The following is a 21,404-nucleotide window of genomic DNA, read 5'->3' as shown; positions in this document are numbered from 1 at the left end:
GCCATTAAGCACATAAAAAAAAAAGTTCAACATCATTAATTATTAGAGAAATGCAAACCAAAACTACAATGAGGTACCACTTTACACCAGTCAAAATTGCTATCATTAGTAAGTCTACAAATAATGCTGGAGAGGGCATGTAGAAAAGGGAACCCTCCTACACTGTTGGTGGGAATGTAAGTTGGTTCAGCCACTATGGAAAACAGTATAGAGGTTACTTGGAAAACTAAATATGGAACTACCATATGATCCAGCAATCCCACTCCTGGGTATATAACTGGACGAAACTGTAATTCAAAAAGATACATGCACCCCCTATATTCATAGCAGTGCTATTCACAACAGCCAAGACATAGAAACAACCTAAATGTCCATGGACAGATTAATGGATTAAAAAGATGTGGTATAGATATACAATGGGATACTACTCAGCCATAAATAAGAATGAAATAATGCCATTTGTAGCAACATGGATGGACTTAGAGATTATCATACTAAGTGAAGTCAGTCCGAAATAGAAAGACAAATACCAAATGATATCACTTACATGTGTGATCTAAAATATGACACAAATGAACCTATCTACAGGGCAGAAATAGACCCACAAAGAGAACAGACGTGTGGTTGCCAAGGGGGAGGGGGTTGGGAGAGGGATGTTGAGGTTAGCAGATATGAACTATTATATGTCAAGGAGGTAAACAACAAGGTCCTATTGTATAGCACAGATAACTACATTCAATGTCCTATGATAAACAATAATGGGAAAAAATATGTATTTTTTGTCTTTTATCTCTTAGGACCACACCCGCAGCATATGGAAGTTCCCAGGCTAGGGCGTCCAATGTGAGCTGTACCTGTCGGCCTATACCACAGCTTACAGCAATGCCAGAACCTTAACCTCCTGAGCAAGGCAAGAGATTGAACCCGTGTTCTCATGGATACTAGTGGGTTCGTTAACCACTGAGCCACATCAGGAACTCCGAGAAAATGGTATTTTTAAAAAGTATATATAACTACATCCCTTTGATGTACAGCAGAAATTAGGACAATATTGTAAATCAATTACACTTTAATGAAAACAAGTTCTCTTAGAAGGAGAACGAAAGGCTGGGGCACAGGCGTGGGAGAAGAGTTTTCAATATATACAGTTTGTTACCATGCTCATGAATTATTTACTGGAAATTAATGACATTTTAAAAAGAGATTAAGAATCACAGGCACCACTGTGTAATCAGTCATGAAGTAATTCAGAATCTTGCCTGGACAATGAGGCTTATCACATTTCTGCATGTAAGACTTGAACTATGTTGACGTCTTCAAATTGGCAGTCTGTGGAAAAACAGGATCAAATTTTATGTACATTGACATCTTATTGATGAAGGCAGCTGATTAGTCATATCAAAAAAACCCCTTAGGTACCCCTTAGTATTCTCTTTAGAGTGGGATCTGGTGCTCTTAAAGCTGGAATATGAACAGGTCATTGTGGTTTTGTATTTCTGGCTCTCATGGGGAGTTCTGTCAGCTGAGAACATACAGCATTTCAGGATCATGCTACTCCAGCAGAAACCTTACAGCTATCATCTGTTCTTTTTCAAAGTTACAGCTGAGGGTAATCACTGAGCTCCTTCTGAGGTGACCACAGCAACCCTTCTCAAGTCTTCACCAGAGTATGCTCCCACTTCACTTAATGCCCATGGCAGGCCAGCATTCCAACAGGTGAGTTAGGTGTTCAAGCAGAAGAGAGACAATTTTGAATACAAGGTATATATCCTAGATTCATACTGCACCAGCCAGTAGCAGTTGGCAGCTCATTTGTTTGGTGTCTTGATCTTCCCTGGCTGTGGGCAAAGGCCTCCTACAAACTGTGCCCACTCCTGGTTCCTTGACCTACTTACTACCTTGGGCTTTCCAGCCTTCCTTTCATGGCTAGTGATCTTCTGCATACTTTCCACCTTTGTCCCTCCCACCCCCGCTTTTTTTTTTTTTTTTTGTCTTTTTGCTATTTCTTGGGCCGCTCCCGAGGCATATGGAGGTTCCCAGGCTAGGGGTCTAATCGGAGCTGTAGCCACCGGCCTACACCAGAGCCACAGCAACACGGGATCCGAGCTGCGTCTGCAACCTACACTACAGCTCACGGCAACGCCGGATCGTCAACCCACTGAGCAAGGGCAGGGACCGAACCCGCAACCTCATGGTTCCTAGTCAGATTCGTTAACCACTGCGCCACGACGGGAACTCCCACCCCCATTTTTTAAATTTTCTTTTTATGGCCAAACTGTGGCATGTGGAAGCTCCTGGGCTAAGAGCTGAATCAGAGCTGCAGCTACTGGCCAACACCACAGCCACAGGAATGCAGAATCTGAGCCTTTGCCGCAGCTTGGGGCAATGCCAGATCCTTAACCCACTGAGGGAGGCCCAGGATTGAACCCACATCGTCATGGATACTAGTTGGGTTCTGAACCCATTGAGCCACAACAGGAACTCCTGTTCCTCCTCTTTTTGACTTAAGACTTCTGCTCTTTGTCAATTCCTCTTTTACAGAACTGCTTATACCCACAATCTAGACCCAGGCAACAAACATTCCCAATGCTTTCATTTAAAATTAAATCAAATGTATGTTCTGTCAACAGTTCCCTAATACATACACAAATAAAGTCAGGGTTTTTGGGGTTTTTTGGTTTTGTTTTTGCATGACAATTAGAGTCCTCTAAGCCTTTTATCATGCCCCAATGAGTTATCCTTCAGAGAGGAGTCAGTTCAAGTTTCACATGCTTAGTGAATTCTTCTAGGATCTTTAGTCCCCAGTGAGTTCTTCCTCTCCCAAACTACTATTAAATGAAGAGAGTACATTTGTCTATTGCCTCAGTGGTTTCCAAACATTTACTTCTCCCATTCTCAACCCTCTTTTCAAAAAGAAATCCTTCTAGGAAAGCCAAAGACGTAAAACATCACCACTGGATGAAAATGGTACGAGCTCCAACTCCCTTCCCCTACCCCAGATGTTCATTCAGGCAGTTTTAAAACCACTGGCCTATTCCACCAATGAATGTTGTTAGTTCTATTTTTATGTCATCCTCCCCGCTGGGTTTTTAATTCCCTGGAAATACAGGCCCTGTGTTACTGACTTAAAAACAACTGCTATTTTAGCACTATGTACCAGTTACAGAGCCAGAAAGGCTATACTACTTAATAATCTAGGCCTTAACACAGCCTATGAGGTAGGCATTTCTCCCTACATTTTACATGTAAAGTTAAGTGGAGCTGGGAAAAAAGACCCAACTTAAGCAGCAGCAGAGATAATTAAACCCATACCTAGGTCCTCAGAGTCTAAACCCATCTTCTATTCCATTAAGCAGCCTCTTGGTGTTTTTGACTATTGTTTTCCAGAGTTCCCAAGACAGACAAGCTGGTGCCTGCACCAGAGAGGCTACAATAAGTAGTGACTGTGAATTAGTAATGTGAATCAGTCATGAATTAGAAAACCCTTATGGTCCTGTGATAATACTTAGTGTCCCAACTACTACATGGCTCTGGGCGGCTGGGTTACCCCTAGGAACGGTGTTCCCTTCTTTTCCTGCTCATCAGTATTTCCAAAGCTAACCTTCTACATAATCTGCAATTAAAACAAATTCCAAACCAACAAACAAAATGTCCAGGAATAAGTAGCTATTTGCTTCCATTTCCCCCCTCTCGACTTAATCTATATTTATTCTGATATCCTCAGGAAGATTATTTTTCTTTCCTAGTTTACAGAAATGAAAAGAGAAAGGGAAATGGCTTATCGGATAATTAAGAATTAGTAAATACCAGGGACTAGGCCCTATATTAGGATTTAAAACTGCAGGGCCCAATCATTTGCATAAATAAAAATCATCATATAAAAAATAGACCAGCTACATTAACAATGTGAAGACATTTAAATAAGAGACTGCAACATAACTTTTAAATGTTTTATTTTTAGTGTTTTAAAACATTTTAATACAACAAAGATATAAAATAATATATTAGTTAAATCTGGATTTAATTTAGAATCAAGATATTTACTTATATACAATACTGTGCTTCAAGGTATGGCTACACAGGAACTTTCACATCTTCAAGTAATACTAGTTTCTCCGTAGACGAGTGACATTTAGGTAGAATTCTTAAAACAAAACATGCCCACTTTAGCCCAAGCTAATTTTGCTTCCCCCATTAAGTAACAATTTCCACTTTATTTCATATCAGAAATACTTGAGTTGTACTAATAATCCATAGATTCTTTGAATAAAAAATTATTCAAATTAAGCATTTTAAAGATGATAATGATAACACTGCTTGGCTAGTTCAGACAACCCAGTAGTTCAGATTCAAAGAGATCTGAAAAAATAATGAACTTAACACAGTATTCCTTCTCCTTTCATATCAGGCACAAAGCTTCCTTATGCTTAACCGTGATGTACACTGATAAAAGTCCTTTGGCTAATTTAGGGTAGAACATATTCTAAAAACCAACTTTTGGAGCTGAATTATGGCTTACTGATTTCGTAGATGTTCTTACTGAACTTGATGCAAAGTATCCAGCTACATTTTAATTACTTGAAATTGGTGGCATTTGTTGGGGGTGAGGGATAGGTGAGAGGGGACCCAAACCTACTTCCACAGTACTTTCAGTCACTTAAAGTCACTCAAAGAAGAAGGGAAAAAACCCTCAACCTCTTTCCTTTCACATTAGTCACCTGAAGCAGTCTGAGTTTTAATGTCATTAACAATTTTCCTCTACACAGTTATGGGGTAATTCAGGCTAAACATTTTACAAATGTAAACGGTCTTAAGTGCCAAGTAAAGATAGCATTAAAGCTGACATGCTTTGCTGGTTTTGAAACTATCTAATACTATTTAAGAAAGCCATGGGACTATTCTAAAAAGAGCTTTCCTGTCTCAAATGCCTGAATGCTGTAAAGAACTCACAAATGACTATTATTATAATTACTTTTAGTAAGGGATAACGTAAGTCTACAAGAAGACTATTAAATAATTAAATTTATTAGATCAGAGAGTTTACAACAATATGGTTAATGTTCTCAAACATTCTGGAATAAGAATCCTTAAAAGTTTACTATGAAACTGATGAACTGCCTTTTACTGAATATAATCGAAGCAAGTTAGTGTTATGAATATGACTTTGAACATATAACACTTTCCAAACAGATGTCCCTAAAACACATAGTTTCATATTAGCTATACAATAATTTGGCGCCTCTGTTCTCCATTTATAAAATCGTAAGATTTTTGGAATTCTAAGTAACAACACTCAGGCAGGTAGAGGGTAGGGAAGAACGCCACTTTCAGTGTCAGTCTCTAGCATCAGTTTCTGCTTGTAAAACAGTCCATACTTATTTAACTGGTTCTACAGCTAAGCTCATTGATTTCTGATTTGGAGATACTACTAAATAGCCTAGCATACTGAAGTTTTATTTTTACCCTAGCAATTCTGGCCACAGAGAACTATGGAGAATATAGGCATGTTGAGAATTTTCTAAGACAGCGAAAAAAAGGTTTCTCCCAAATTATTTGGTGATAATTAGCAAACTTGCCTTCTTCCAAAACACCTGTTCCCTACAAACTTCAATTATCCTTCAGTAACACTGACCTTCATGAAATTAAAAAAAAAAAAACGAAAAAAAAAATTAAGGTAATGCTGCCCCAAGGAAAAAGCATCGAGGATTTTCACTATAACCTCCAGCTTGCATACCCAAACAAAAAAACCTTCTTGATTCCTTCTATACTGAGGTCTCAATATCTAATGATGTAAGCCTCTTACATGTTTGCAACTGTAGACAAGGTCAAAAAACATGTAGATAAATAAGGTATGTAGCTTCTCTACCTAGCCACACCAACACCCAAAATGTAAATCTAACTTCATTATGGTTTAGATTTTTTTTTCGTTTTTAGGGCCGCACTAGCAGCATATGGGAGTTCCCTGGCTAGGGGTTGAATTGGAGCTGTAGCTGCTGGCCTATACCACAGCCACAGCCATTTGGGATCCAAATCTGCCTCTGTGACCTACACACCACAGCTCATGGCAATGACAAATCCTTAACCTACTAAGGCCAAGGATCAAACCTTCGACCTCATGGCTATCAGTCAGGTTTGTTTCTGCTGAGCCACAATGGGAAACAAACTCCCTAGATTTTTTAACAAGAAAAAAAAAAAATTCAAAGACAAAATCTGGAAATTTCTGGACAAAACAAAAAGCAACAAAAATAGAGTTTTTGTATTAAAAAAGAAATGGAAAATAATTTTGTCTCAAAGTTTTCCAAGGAAGAGACTTGGAGATGATTAATTTATATAAACACTGCCATGTAATAGTTATAACACTAAATTATAAATCTAGCTTACCTTTTCCTCAAAACAGATTATGATAAATGCAAGGCTGGAAAGTTATTTTAGAATCCTCATTGCAGTCAGCTGTTAGACATTCTCAACATAAATAGCTCTGCAAAGTTACTTGCAATTTTTTTCTATTTTGTTCTAGAATAGAACCCATATGAAGGAAAGAAGACTGATGTTAGGCAGTTAACCATTTAGCAGCTATTCAACATTTTTTTTTTCTTTTTACGGCCACATCTGTGGCATATAGAAGTTCCTGGGTCAGGGGTTGAATTGGAGCTGTAGCTGCCACCTATCCCAAAGACACGGCCACACCTGATTCAAGCCACATCAGTGATTTATGCCGCAGCTTGTGGCAATGCTGGATCCTTAACCCACTGAGTGAGGCCAGGGATCAAACCTGTATCCTCACAAAGATGTCAGGTCCCTAACCCACTGAGCCACAATGGGAACTCCCTACTCAACATTCCTGAATTAATATTGCCACAGATTTTTTTCAACCATTTTTCCAAAAGCCAACACCAGTCCCTAACTAAATTCAGCCCTGTTCTGTCATTTGGAAAAAGTGAGAGTTACACATCTGTTGACCTCAAGGGTCAAACTACTCTAATTGGCACAAGGAACATCCCTCAACCTCCAATGATTATGCAATTTCCTTTGATGAACTGCTGGCATTTTCATCCCCAGCATATAACAGAATCAATAATTTAAGACATTCTAAGATTCTGAAGTATATGATTTAAAAGCATAATAAAACTTGAATTGCCTTGTGCCATTTCTCAAGTGAAAATAAAAAGAAATGTTCAGAGTAGACCTAAATCAGGGTCACTCAACATTAGTTGAAACTTGTTTATATAATATCTGCTTCTGGCCCAATCCATTCAGGTTCCTCTATAGCTTATACAGAGTGGGAATATGATTCAAAGTGCAAAAATAAAATATTTCACCCACGTAAGGAGCAAGTTTCTGCTAAGTGGCCTAATTTTAGACCTCAATATACCAGCACCTTTTCTATCTCCTTGTTTTAAAATGGAATGTAAAAACTACACAATTCATATTCCAAGTGGCTAAGCTCATCAGTTGGAGTTCAAATTTCAATTCCATAACCACTGTCAGAACTACTGTTAAAATAAAATCATTAAAAGTAAAGTGACAAATGTTATCACAGAGGTCAAATTACTTACTAGTGTTGTAAACAGCAACTAAGTTATATTACTTCCTGACTGCCAAATTAAGACTAAAGAATGTATGTACATAACTATATTTTAAAATAAAAAACAAAACTTTTTCATATCTGAATATGTCTGAGACTGCTTGCTTCTGATGGCCAAGAATGAGAAATTTCAAAAACCAAAAAGTTACATTACACCTGCAACCTGTTATAAATTTCAGAACGAGAAAAATTCTTTGCATGCATACCTCCCTACTTAAGAACAGAAGAACTTTATCTGATAAAACACTCCACTATTTTTCTCATTAAATAATATCATTAAAAAGCATAAAATTGGGCTGTCATCTGTCTCACTAACAGCTATAGCACAAAGTTATTCCAGGTACTTAAATCAATAAAATTAAGCCAATTTTATTTTTATTTATGGATGCAGCCATTTTTTCTTCATGAATACTTACTGATGGTCATGCTGAACCTTCAGAACAAAACAGGAATTGCATCTTTTGTTACATCTTTGGTGAAAAATGCCAATACTATACTGATACTTTGACATCTCATGTATGGCCCCTTTTATTCTCCTTGTTTCATGCATCCTGGTATATTCAGTATACTTTTCTTAAAGATGGTTCAGAAGGCAAAAATTAATTTGTTAGTGAAATGGATCACTTTCCAGAGTTGCATAAAAAAAAAAAAAATCCACAGAGATTAGTTCAAAGAAGAAGACTGCTCACTTGGTAAGAATTTTTCTCTGAAGATAATTTTTTGACTAGAGTCCTACTGGAAATTAAATAAAAAAATCTTTCAACCAGCCAATGGTTTAAGTTCATTTAAGTTCTACAGGCAAATACTCAATAGATAAAGATAAGAGCCTGACTTAATCACAACATTAAATCTGCCTAAAGTGGGCAGAAAACATCTACTTAAGCTTTCTGTTCAAACAGACTGGTAAGGCCCCTTGATTGTTCTTTCTTGCTTTCTACATTCACTGCCTTGCTCAGAACAGGGAACTTTACTTTGTCAAACATATAGGCCAAAAGCAAGACATCCAGGAACAACCTAGGGGGAAAAGGAAAAGTCACTTTCAACAAGGACTGTATATAGACATGAATCCATTGGTCTTCATCCAATTAGTCTTTTCATTATTGCTGGTTTTGAAAATGGCCAACAATATTCATTTGGTACTGTACCATTAACATTGCATTCAAAAAAAGAAAACATGGGAAACCAAATTCTTGCTCTCCTACTCTGCTGATATGCTCTGGTATTGGCTAGTGTATGGTAGTACAAAAAGAGTCTTGTCGTAATATAAAAAGCAATAAACACATCAATGGAATAATGTTCATGGGCAGCCAAAATGAAGAAGATTCCAAAGAGGTTGAGAACCCAGGATAAAGTATGCAAGAAATTCCAGCTTCTTGGTGTATCTGAGAAAAGGACAGAAAAATCATTGTAAAACCACATTTCATCCAATGTTTCTTAGTCATATGTTTCTTAGACCAGGTTGTTTCTCCCGCTCTTCATAGAATTCGACACCCTTCCCACAGCCTCCTCTGCAGCTAGTTGATAGGCATAGAAGCACTAAAGAGATACTTACATTCAGTGACAAAGAAATTCAGCATAGTTAGGACGACTGTGTGGCCACTGAACATGTAATCTCCACAAGTATGAACGCCAGTTAGGGTCATACCAAAGCCACTCCAAATGGCAAAGGCCCGGTGTAGTTTCTCCCATACACTGCCATATATCTATAAAGAAAGCGAAGCATTAGTGCTTCAAATGCTTAGAGTGGCAGAAGCTCCTGCCACTCCTAATGAAATTCAAAGGCTGAATAACTTATAAATAAAATTTAAACAAAAGCAACCAGACTCCCAGTCTAATTAGTTCCAGACATCAAAAATGGGTAGTCAGGGAGTTCCCGTAGTGGCTCAGTGATTAACGAACCTGACTGGCATCCATGAGTACACAGGTTTCAACCCCTGGCCTCACTCAGTTGGGTTCAGGATCTGGTGCTGCCGTGAGCTATGCTGTAGGTTGCAGATGCAGCTCGGATCCCGAGTTGCTGTGGCCCTGGAGTAGGCTGGTGGCTACAGCTCTGATTGGACCCCTAGCCTGGGAACCTCCATATGTTGTGGGTGCGGCCCTAAAAAGACAGAAAGACAAAAAAAACGGGGGGGGGGGTCAAAACTTGGTTGCACTCAGAAATATTTTGGTAATTAAATAAAATCAATATAATTCAAACTTCCGTACTAGGAGTTCCTTTACAATGAAAAGCTCACTACAACACAAAAATATTTCCAAGTTTTAAACGCTACAATACAGTAATATTTGCCTGGCTGTTCCTTTTAATAATAAATAGGATATGACAGAGACAATGGCTACTCCCCCTTTTCACTGGTAATAGCATCTCGCTTATCTGAAGAGGCAATAAACTCAACCAAAACACTGCACTTCCCAGCCTCTCTGGCAGTTAAGTGTGGCTAGGTAACTAAGTTCTGTACAACAAGATGTAAGTGGAAGTATAAAAGACTTCTGCGAAGGCTATACATAAAGGAAAGAGACAGCTTGCAGGAAATCTTTTCTACCTTTCCTTCTTTTAGCCTACAACTCAGACATGATAGTTAAAGTTCTAGCAGCCATGCTGGACCACAAAGTGGCCTTAAGGGTGCAAGCCAAATGTTAGAATAGGAGAACAGAAAGACAGAAGAATCATGGATTTTTGATGATGCCATAATGTTATCACACCTGACCTGGAGTACTTACTTTCAGATTTCTATTCTGAGAGAGGATAAACAGTTGTTTGTTAAACCACAGTCACCTTGAGGTTCCTATTATTGGCAGCCAAACCTAAACCCAACTCCCACACATACACTTAAAAAAAAGCAATCCATTTTGAGGAAGAATTTGAACAATGTTCACTTTTTTTAAAAAAGCATTTAACATAATAACAATACAAAAAGCGCTGCCTTTTATGTGCATTAGTGTGTGCAGCATGCTATGTGCTTATATGTTACTGCACTTAATTTCCACAAAAATCCTATGAGGTGATTCAATTGTGCAGATGAGGAAACTGGCTTAGAGAGATCACACAGCTAGTAATTCACAAGGAGGTGAACCCAGGGTGTCCAATTCCAAAGCCCTATGTCTTAAAGATTCTACTACGGCAAAAGAAATATTCTCGTTAGAATTACAACTTTGGAGTTCCTGTCGTGGAGCAGTGGAAACAAATCCAACTAGGAACCATAAGGGTGCAGGTTCGAACCCTGGCCTTGCTCAGTGGCTTAAGGATCTGGCGTTGCAGTGAGCTGTGGTGTAGGTTGAAGACACAGCTCAGATCCTGCATTGCTGTGGCTGTGGTGTAGGCAGTAGCTGTAGCTCTGGCTGGACCCCTAGCCTGGGAACCTCCATATGCCATGAGTGTGGCCCTAAAAAGAAAATGAAAACAAACAAACAACAAAAGTATCACAACTTCACTAAAAATCTCCCTGCTGAATACATACCACCCAGCTTTCCCTTTCTGCCTCAGTTGATGGCAGGAAGAGTGAAATTTATTATTAAGAGAAAACGAAAGTACTAAAATATACCTGGTTTGGCTCTTTCCACAACCTCTAATGAGAACAGGGTTAGCGATGTTACTCTCATGAAAGTGAAAAATTAGGCAGTGAAGAACGGAGACTGCTGGGAAACTGTCTCAGCCAAGGAGAGGGAACAAGTGATGCCAAAGAAAGCAATTATTGCTCAATTACTCAAGTATTCCCATTCTTTTCAATCTTGAAATGTCCCAAATATCCTTCCAGAAAAATAATAATTGAAACAAAACACAATATAATGAATTTAATCACTTTGATGAAAAATTTGCTTTGTGTTCCTTTTCTTAAGGTGTTTCCATCGCTAAATCTCAAAAATAGACATATTCTAGGTTTTGTCTCCAAACCTACTACTTCCGGGCATGAGATTTCAAGCAATTACTCTATTACAATAAAAATGCCCTATGGAGTTTAGTGTAAGGGATTTGATTTCTAGTTAATATCACTCTAACTTTCTATTTTTAATGACTGCTGCAAATAATTCAGGTCAATAAGTAGGCTATAAGTCAAAGCAATTAACAGTATTTAGGGCAGATTTGAATAGAAATGTCCACATAAAACTAACTGATAATGAAAAATTGTCATTAGAGATAGAAAAAAGGGCTGTCCATATGGTAGAGGGATGGTATCTAATTTATCTCTGTAGCACATGTTGCAGCCCTATAGGAAATTCTCTTTTCATTGTAATAAGCTTACATATTTCTTCTTTCAAATCTCTTACAATCAATTAGCATACTATCTGGGGGAAACTTTTCTATCCTTCCTTCACACCATGCACAGAAATAAATTCAATACATATGACAACTAAAGAATGTCACTGGCTACCAGGTTCTACAAGAATGAAGTCATTAGCCACTGTGGTTGCTGACCTTCAACATACCCTGAAAGGATATCAGGAGGGAGATGAGGAACGAGGCACTCTGCTCTAAGAAAATTGAAAGAAGAGACCTGCAGAACAGTTAGATTTTTTTTTTTTTTGCCTTTTCAGGGCCGTACCTGCGGCATATGGAGGTTCCCAGGCTAGGAGTTGAATCAGAACTGTAGCCACTGGCCTATACCACAGCCACAGCAACGCCAAATCTGAGCTGCATCCACGACCTATATCACAGCTCAGCACAACAATGGATCCTCAACCTACTGAGTGAGGCCAGGGATTGAACCCGAGTCCTCATGGATACCAGTCAGATTCGTTCCCACTGAGCCATGACAGGAACTCCCAGACAGGTATTTTTAAGAGAAAATTTTATGAACTCTGTTTCTTTCATCTTCCCATACTCAGGAAAGCACTGAAATTACTAAGCCATCCGCTCCTCATGATAGCAGCAACTTTCTATCAAGATACGTGCTTCTCCAAAATCACAAAAATGCTGGCCTTCCCCCTCACATCTTTAGAGCATTTCCTCAGAGCTATCCATGAGGCTGTCTCCCAGGCTATAATTTAAGTAACTCTCGGAACAAAACTGAAATTCACAGCTCTCACGTTGTGTATTTTTATTTAAGATTTAAATATAAAACATAAGACCATAAAAGTCTCAGATATAATCTTTCATTAAGCAGAATGGCAGTGGCTCCAAAAATTGATAATATTACAATTTTCAGCATGTTGTGTTCTTTAATTTCATAACTCCACTTACAGAAATTTTTTAAAAATGATTTAAAAAAAAGCATTAAATGTACAAGGATATTTATGACACCAATGTTTATAAATAATAAGATTTGAAAATAACCTAGGAGATTAGAACACCCTGCAGCTATTATAAAGATGAGGCATTTTTTCAGAAAAAAGTAAACAACATACTATTATTAAATAAAATATAAGCTAAAGAACAATGACTGAAATATAATCCTAGCTTTTGTTTAAAAAGTATATCAGAGTTCCCTGGTGGCTCAATGGGTTAAGGATCAGCATTGTCACTGCTTTGGCTCAGGTTTGATCCCTAGACCAGGAACTTCCAAATGCCACAGGTGTGGCTAAAAAACACAAATAAATAAAAAATAGGAGTTCCTGCTATGGTGCAGCCCATCACAGTGGGGTAAAGGATCCAGCATTGTCACAGCTGAAACATTGGTCACAGCTGCAGCTCAGACTCAATCCCTGCCTGGACAACTTCTGTATGCTGCAGGTGTGGCCATAAAAATTAAAAATTAAAAATTAAATAAAATATAAAAAATACGTTATCTTTATACTTATGTGAATATGTAAACATGCTTAAAAACTGTCCATACACGTAGTTCCTGCTGTGGCACAATGGGATCAGCAGTGTCTTGGGGGTGCTGGGATGTAGGTTCAATCCCCAACCCAGCACAGTGGGTTAAGGATCCAGTGTTGTAGCACAGTGATGTCACAACTGCAGCTCGGATCTGATTCCTGGCCTGGGAACACCATATGCCACGGGGCAGCCAAAAAAAGGAAAAAAGAAAGTCCATATAACTATACCTACCACTCTTAACAGTATTATTTATGGGGTGGAGTGAAAGAAGAGAGAATTTTGTGAGACTTTATTTCTATAAAATTTGATTTTTGTTTTGTTTTGTCTTTTTGTCCTCTTAGGGCCGCACTAGCGGCACATGGAAGTTCCTAGGCTAGGGGTCTAATCTGAGCCGCATCTGCAACCTACACCACAACTCACAGCAATGCTGGATCCTTAACTCACTGAGCGAGGTCAGGGATTGAACCCGCAACCTCATGGTTCCTAGTCGGATTCAATTCTGCTGCACCATGACGGGAACTCCAAAATTTGAATTTTTACAATAAGTTTATGTAACTTTATAATTAGAAAAAATACGTATCCTTTTGGGGGAAAAGAGAAGAAATAAAAACAGCTTTTTTTTTTTTTTTGGTCTTTTTAAGGCTGCACCTGTGGTATAAGGAAGTTCCCAGGCTAGAGGTACAATCAGAGCTGTAGTTGCCGGCGTATGCCACAGCCACAGCAACACAGGATCCAAGCTGCATCTTCAACCTAAACCACAGGTCATGGCAACGCTGGCTCCATAACCCACTAAGTGAAGCCAGAGATTGAACCCAAGTCCTCATGGATACTAACTGGGTTTGTTACTGGTGAGCTACAAGGAAACTCCCCAGAACAGCTTTCACCTTAAAACTAAAACCTTCACAGTAAATTGTTTTTTTAGGGCCACACCTGTGGCATATGGCAGTTCCAAGACAATAGGCTAAACCTGAGCTTCAGCTGTTGGCCTATGCCACAGCCATAGCAACACGGGATCCTAACCGTGTCTGTGACCTATACCACAGTTCATAGCACAGCTAGATCCTTAACCCACTGAGCATACAGGGATCCAACCTGCATCCTCATAGATACTACTCAGGTTCTTTTTTTTTTTTTTTTTTGGTCTTTTTGCCTTTTCTAGGGCCGCTTCCTGAGGCATATGGAGGTTCCCAGGCTAGGGGTCTAGTCGGAATTGTAGCCAAGGCCTACGCCAGAGCCACACCAACTCGGGATCCTTAATCCACTGAGCAAGGGCAGGGATCGAACCTGCAACCTCATGGTTCCTAATCGGATTTGTTAACCACTACGCCAAGACGGGAACTCCAATACTAGTCAGGTTCTTAACCCACTGAGCCACAACAGGAACTCCTCTTTTACACTAAATTCTAAGTGTCATTAACCTTCCTCCTTTCTTAATGGTCCATCTCCTTATACCTGGGAAGTCTAGTCACCCCTTCGGCTCAAGGTTGTATTTTTAGTTCTTGATCTCCTTTGGATGCTTAACCTTCCCTTGTCAGCATTTCAGCTATTTATATTCAGGTGAAGAACTAACACTTTATTTTGTTTTACACTTCACAAACAATATCAAAATAACAACAAAGGTATAAGGATATCATTTGAATATTTGGGAACACATATACCTAAAGCATGGAGGCTTAGAAAAGTAGGCTAACAAGTTCTTTTGTCCAAATTTAATGAGTCACAATAGCCAATTTTGTATATAAAGCACAGTTGATCTTCAGGGTTTTTAAAAAATTTTTTTCCTCTTTTTCAGCCACGCCCATGGCATATGGAAGTACCTGGGCCAGGGATCGAATCCAGGCCACAGCTGTGGCAACACTGGATCATATCATTAACCCATTGCACCACAGTGGGAACTCCATAAATTTTAAAAAATCTTTAAACTCATTACCCTGGTTGTTTGTTCCCATCTGCATAACCTATCCTCTTTCAATTTAACCAGAAGATATGTTTACAGTGTATCAAACAAGCTACAAAGAATAAAACAAAACTTAGCCATTATTTAAATACATCTTAGAAAGAATAAAGTTTAGAGCAGTGGCTACTACATTTTAAATAAGATAGGGTCCAACTACAACAGGTTTTTAAAAAGGAGTGACGAGAAAAATGAAGAAACCAGAGTCATGTCATATGAGGAACTAAAGATGCTGAGGATGGTAGGTAGGAGAGGGAAGCAGATAATCAAAAGTTCCTTTTTTTCTACAGCACTGAACTAGTACTAATGGATGAAACTAACAGGTAAGCTAGATTCCAGCTTAAGATTTTCACCAAATTATTTCTAGAGTTTTATTGTAGATACTCAAAATTCTAAAAGCACATTTTAATAGTAAAAGCAGTCTTAAGAGTTCTGCTATTGCACAACAGGATTGGTGGCATCTCTATAGTGCTAGGATGCATGTTCCATCCCTGGGCCAGGACAGAAGGTTAAAGGATCCACTGTTGCCACAACTGTGCTGTAGGTTGCAAGTGTGCTCAGATCTGATCCTTGGCCAGGAACTCTATATGTTATCGGGCGGCCACAAAAAGGAAAGAAAAATAAAAATAAAAGGAAAAGCAAAGTCTTAGCCCGAGTTCATATATGGTGCTATCAACACACTAAGAACAAAAACAAAGAATGATAAAGAAGGTAGTAGGCTACCTTTCCAGTACACTGCAGGTGCTGTCCTGGCACGGAGAGGGAGGTCACAAACATGGTAAAGCAGCGAAGCAAGAATACAGTGCCCATCAGACTACAAAGCCTTCGCAGAAGTATTGACCTGTGAACAGAATGACCAAAAAGGGAGAAAGATCAGAAGAAAACAAACCAAAACATCCTAGGCATCTAATGTTTACTTAAAGGGAGAGCAAGCAAGAAAGCCACGAGATTATTTGAAGAGGACAGAAATCTGAAAGACTATCCAAAGAATAACTGTCCAACAGAACTTTCTGCAATGATGGAAATGTTTAACTGCACTGATCAATAAGCTATCTACATATGGCTCTTGAGCACTTGAAATTTGACTAGTACAACTGAGGAAGTGAATTTTACTTCATTTTCACTAAATTAAATTTAAATAGCCACATGTGGCTAGCACCTGCTACACAGACCTAGAAACATTTCACAGATAAGAAAATTTCTAAGAGAAAGTAAGAGTTATGCAAGAGAGAAGATACTGTCTAGCCTGACTCTTAATGTTAGTTCTATTACTCATACATTGTCATAAATTATTTACTCACTGAGAAGTAAAGTTACATACATGACTCTAGGGAATTTATTTGCTCATTAACAACACTGTAAGTTAGTTAAAGACAGTAACTATATAATAAACATTCTCTAATTTGTTTTAAATTTAAGCTATAAAATACTGTGGGATTTTTTTGTTTGCCTGTTTTTGTTTTTTTTTTTTTTGTTTTTTGCTTTTTTTTTTTTGTCTGTGCCTATAGCATGTAGAAGTTCCTGGGACCAGGGATTGAACCTGCACCACAGCAGCGACCCAGCTGCTTCACGACAATGCCAGATCCTTAACCCACTGTGCCACAAGGGGATTTCTACAATACGTTTTTTTTTGTTTGTTTTTTTGTCTTTTTGCCATTTCTTGGGCCGCTCCCGCGGCATATGGAGGTTCCCAGGCTAGGGGTCTAATCGGAGCTGCAGCTGCCAGCCTACGCCAGAGCCACAGCAACGCGGGATCCGAGCCGCATCTGCAACCTATACCACAGCTCACGGCAACGCCGGATCGTTAACCCACTGAGCAAGGCCAGGGATCGAACCCACAACCTCATGGTTCCCAGTCGGATTCGTTAACCACTGTGCCACGATGGGAACTCCTGTTTTTTTTTTTTTAATACTAAGTTTTATGTTAAGTATTTCTCTAACAAAAATCTTGAATTGCATTATGATATCACTCATTCTGTTAAATTATTTTTTTTAAGGTCTTAAACCAAAACAGACTCCAGACTCAAGATTCTTTTTTTTCTCTTTTTCCTTTTTATGCCATCCGTGGCACATGGAAGTTCCTAGATTAGGGGTTGAATAGGAACTACAGCTGCCAGCCTAAGCCACAGCCACAGCAACACCAGATCCAAGCCACATCTGCAACCATCACCACAGCTCACAGCTATGCTGGATCCCTGACCCACTGAGCGAGGCTAGGGATCCAACCCGCATCCTTATGGATACTGGTCAGATTCCTTTCCACTGTGTCACAATGGGAACTCCCTCTAAGATTCTTAGACACAGAGACTTTGCTTTACACATTTTGAAATGCTCCTCCCACTCTCAAAAAAAAAGGGTACTAAACACAAGCTTAGGTAACTTTCAAACTTTAGTGCGTACACCTGGAATGGAGCCCAGGAATCTGCATTTTAACAAGAGCTCAGTTGATTCTAATGGAAGTAGTATATAGACCACACTTTGAGAAACACTTCCTCTGACTAATTTAACATCAAAACAGGAATTTAGCTGGTCACTGCTATGCTTTGCTAAACCTACCAAGGTTTCCTATATAAGGTAAAATCTTTCCTGTTTTGAAGAATAAATACATTCAAATATACAGGGTCTTGTGAGGCAAAGTTAAACCAGAAAATGGCAGTGATAAACCACCTCTGGTTTAAAGCCATCCAGTTATAAATATTGCCACAAAGTGGGAGAGAATGATGTGCAATAATGGTCTGAAAGTGTAACAAGACTAGCTATCATTAACCTTCTTTTCACTTTCAAAACAATGAAATAACTGCTGTTTAGAACCTAAATCATCACTGTGGTTTACCTCAAGCACTGCCTCGTGAAAAGCAAAAAATCAAAAATGTAAGACGGTATCCCTATTCCTCTCCACTGTCCACAGACAATGAATAGCAGACCCACAATCTTAATAAGCTCTTTATTTTTTTTTCTGCACTATGCCTTACTTTAAACTGAAGAATAGCTGATTTACAATATTGTATTTGTTTCAGGTATACAGTAGTGATTCAGTTATAATATATATATTTTTTTCAGATTCTTTTCTTATAATAATTGATCCCTAGGTTATTACAAGGTACTGAATGTAGTTCCCTGTGCTATATAGTAAATCTTTGTTGTTTATCTATTTTATTTATAGTAGTATCTGTTAATCCCTTCCTCCCCTCCCCCTTTGCTAACCTTAAGTTTGTTTTCTATGTCTGTGAGTCTGTTTCTTTTTTGTAAATAAATTCATTGTATTATTCTTTAAATTCCACACTATGCCTTATTTTTTTACTTAAATAATTCCCCCTCATTAAAGCAGGAAAGAAGCTTTCTCTTCTGTTTAAAAAAAAGGAGAGAACTCCTTTTTTAAATAAAAAATTCTTCCCTTTATATTTCTTGACACAATGTGGAAGAAGCATTTACCTTACTTAGCATTTCCTAAACCATCTGAAATAAACCACATTTGCTAAATGTCTGAGGTGTGCAAAATTACCTCTTTTTTAATGGGCCTCCTCCAAGTAGAGAGTTATTTCTTCTATCCAAACATCTGACCAAAGTGACATTAGAGAGGTTTCTACCCTTTCTATACACAGTGACATTTCTGATTTGTTTCCAAAGAAAGGTATGGCTACACTTAAGAGTGTGAGTGGTCAGAGTTCCTGTCATGGCTCTGTGGTTAAGGAATCCGACTAGGAACCCTGAGGTTGCGGGTTCGATCCCTGGCCTCGTTCAGTGGGTTAAGGATCTGACATTGCTGTGAGCTGTGGTGTAGGTCACAGATGCGGCTGTGGCTCTGGTGTAGGCTGGTGGCTACAGCTCCGATTATACCCCTAGCCTGGGAACCTCTATATGCCGCAGGAGCAGCCCTAGAAAAGGCAAAAAAGACACACACACACACACACACACACACACACACACACACACGAGCCCACGGCTGAACATCACCATCTCTAATCTTTCCCTACAAAATTCACTCCGAATATTACTAAATATGTAGGTATTACTTTAGGCTTTATATGCTCTTTATTTTTTTTCCTTTTTTTTTCTTTACTATGCCTTACTCTTTTGTTGATCAAACCCCAAACACCTTCCTCTATCAATAACCATAATGTCCCAATTAACAAGGAAACTAACTGCAAAAGGAGATACGGAGGTTCATCGTACAACTACAAATGTAATAAATTCATTAAATAATAAAAAAAAAGAGATATGGAAGTCTGATGACCTTTCCATTAAGACAGTTAATACATTCTCAATCTTTTAACAGAATAAGAGAGGTACCTGTGCTTGTGAAGAAGAAGAACCAGGAGCCAAATATAGCACAGAATCATGCCACATACTTCTGTCATGGCAAAGGCCCAAGGAATTCTGGGAACGCTGAAACAGAAAAAAAATACATTTTGGACAACAAGTATATGTATGTAAATGGTGCCACCCTTTTCAATAAAATACTCTTCTAATAATGACGTTGACACTGCTTTCCTTAACTTTTACCGCTTTTAGAAAAAGCTATCTGGAGAACCTGGAGGAAAAAACTGTTTCGTTAAGTACCTCATTTACCAGAACCTCTTTGTTGTCTGTGATTCCCAATCACGGTCCTCTGTAAAGAAGCAACAGCCTTCTTCTCTTCCCCACAGCATGACAGACCTGGACATATGACTGCCCCAAAAGACAATGGGAAAAAGGCTCACTTCTTTTTTTTTTTTTTTTTTTGGTCTTTTCTAGGGCAGCTTCCCTTGGCATACGGAGGTTCCCAGGCTAGGGGTCAAATCAGAGCCTGTGGGATCTGAGCCGCGTCTGCAATCTACACCACAGCTCACGGCAACGCCAGATCCTTAACCCGCTGAGCAAGGCCAGGGATCAAACCCGCAACCTCATGGTTCCTAGTCGGATTGTTAACCACTGTGCCACAACAGGAACTCCAAGGCTCACTTCTTAAATGATGTGCTCATTTCAGAATCCAGCAATCAGTGCTTGAACCTGACTTTTTTTTTTTCTTTAAGTATATTTGATTTTGTTATCAAGGAAGTAAATACAGTTTCTGTTTGTTTCATTCCTTTATTACTCTCTGCCCTCCTTTGTTTTACATTCCTGTTTTCTTCTATCTTTTCTTTTTCTTTCTTTCTTTCTTTTTTTTTTTTGGCTGCCCCACGGCCCATGGAATTCCAGGGCCAGAGATCAGATCCAAGCCACCATTTTGACCCCACAGCTAGGGTAACCCTGGATCCTTATAACCCAGTGTGCCAGGCTGGAGACTGAACTTGCATCCTGGTGCTAAAGAGACACCACCTATCCCGTTATACCACAGCAGGATCTCCTTCTATCTCTTCCATTGATCTCTCTTTCCTAGCCAAATCCATAGCTCCTGTGATTATTCATGAGTAAAAGGCTTATCATGTTTTTTAATTAAAAAGAAAGGGGGGAGAAAAAGAGGAAGAAAGAGGAGGAAGAAGAAAGAAAGAAAGGAGAAGATGAAGAAAAGGGGTGGGAAGGAGGAGATGGAAATGAATTAATCTAAATAGGTAGTACTGGTAGATTATGGATAGTTTTATTTTTACTCTTTGTAAATTTCCACTAAAAATTTGTATACAATGGTATGTTAAGTTTATTAACAAGGAAATAAAGATATTATAAGAAAGAAAACATGAATCTCAAAGATATTAATAGGTATATACTCCAAACCTCATTCAGAGTAACTGAAGAGAGTCAATCATCTTCATTCAGGGACTTATCTTTTAATTTTTACCCCAGAAAAAAAAGACTCCTCTTATGCATTTTTTTTCTTTTTCAGATTCCTTTCCCATATAGATTATCACAGAATACTGGGTAGAGTTCCCAGTACTATCCTCTTATGTAATTTTAATCTATTGCTGCCTTATTTATCTGGGATTACTGAGGAAAAGGTTATTTCACATTATAGAAGTTTCCAGATAAAAGAAAGACCTCTTTAAAAATTTAAACTTTGGAGTTCCTGTCGTGGTGCAGTGGAAACAAATCCAACTAGGAAACATGAGGTTGCGGGTTTGATCCCTGGCCTTGCTCAGTGCAGCCATGAGGTTGCAGCCTCGCTTAAGGATCCGGCGTTGCCATGAGCTGTGGTATAG

General features: G+C 38.7%; 1 protein-coding gene across 5 annotated transcripts in view; it reads right to left on the bottom strand.

Annotated features, from left to right (window-relative positions):
- Positions 1 to 6,550: 6,550 nt before the first annotated feature.
- SAMD8 (sterile alpha motif domain containing 8) overlaps positions 6,551 to 21,404 on the bottom strand; it is a 52,166-nt gene continuing 37,312 nt past the window's right edge. For all 5 annotated transcript variants that reach the window (XM_047761026.1, XM_047761027.1, XM_047761030.1 and 2 more), the window contains 4 exons: positions 19,582 to 19,677; positions 16,015 to 16,132; positions 9,138 to 9,288; positions 6,551 to 8,967 (listed from right to left, as the gene is read on the bottom strand). In XM_047761026.1, coding sequence (XP_047616982.1) covers positions 8,663 to 8,967; positions 9,138 to 9,288; positions 16,015 to 16,132; positions 19,582 to 19,677 — 670 coding nt within the window. In that variant the 3' untranslated portion in view covers positions 6,551 to 8,662. The remainder of the gene's footprint in view (positions 8,968 to 9,137; positions 9,289 to 16,014; positions 16,133 to 19,581; positions 19,678 to 21,404) is intronic.

Source organism: Phacochoerus africanus, chromosome 15, assembly GCF_016906955.1.
Source record: "Phacochoerus africanus isolate WHEZ1 chromosome 15, ROS_Pafr_v1, whole genome shotgun sequence".
Taxonomy (NCBI): Eukaryota; Metazoa; Chordata; class Mammalia; order Artiodactyla; family Suidae; genus Phacochoerus; species Phacochoerus africanus.
This window is presented reverse-complemented; position numbering and strand designations above follow the sequence as displayed.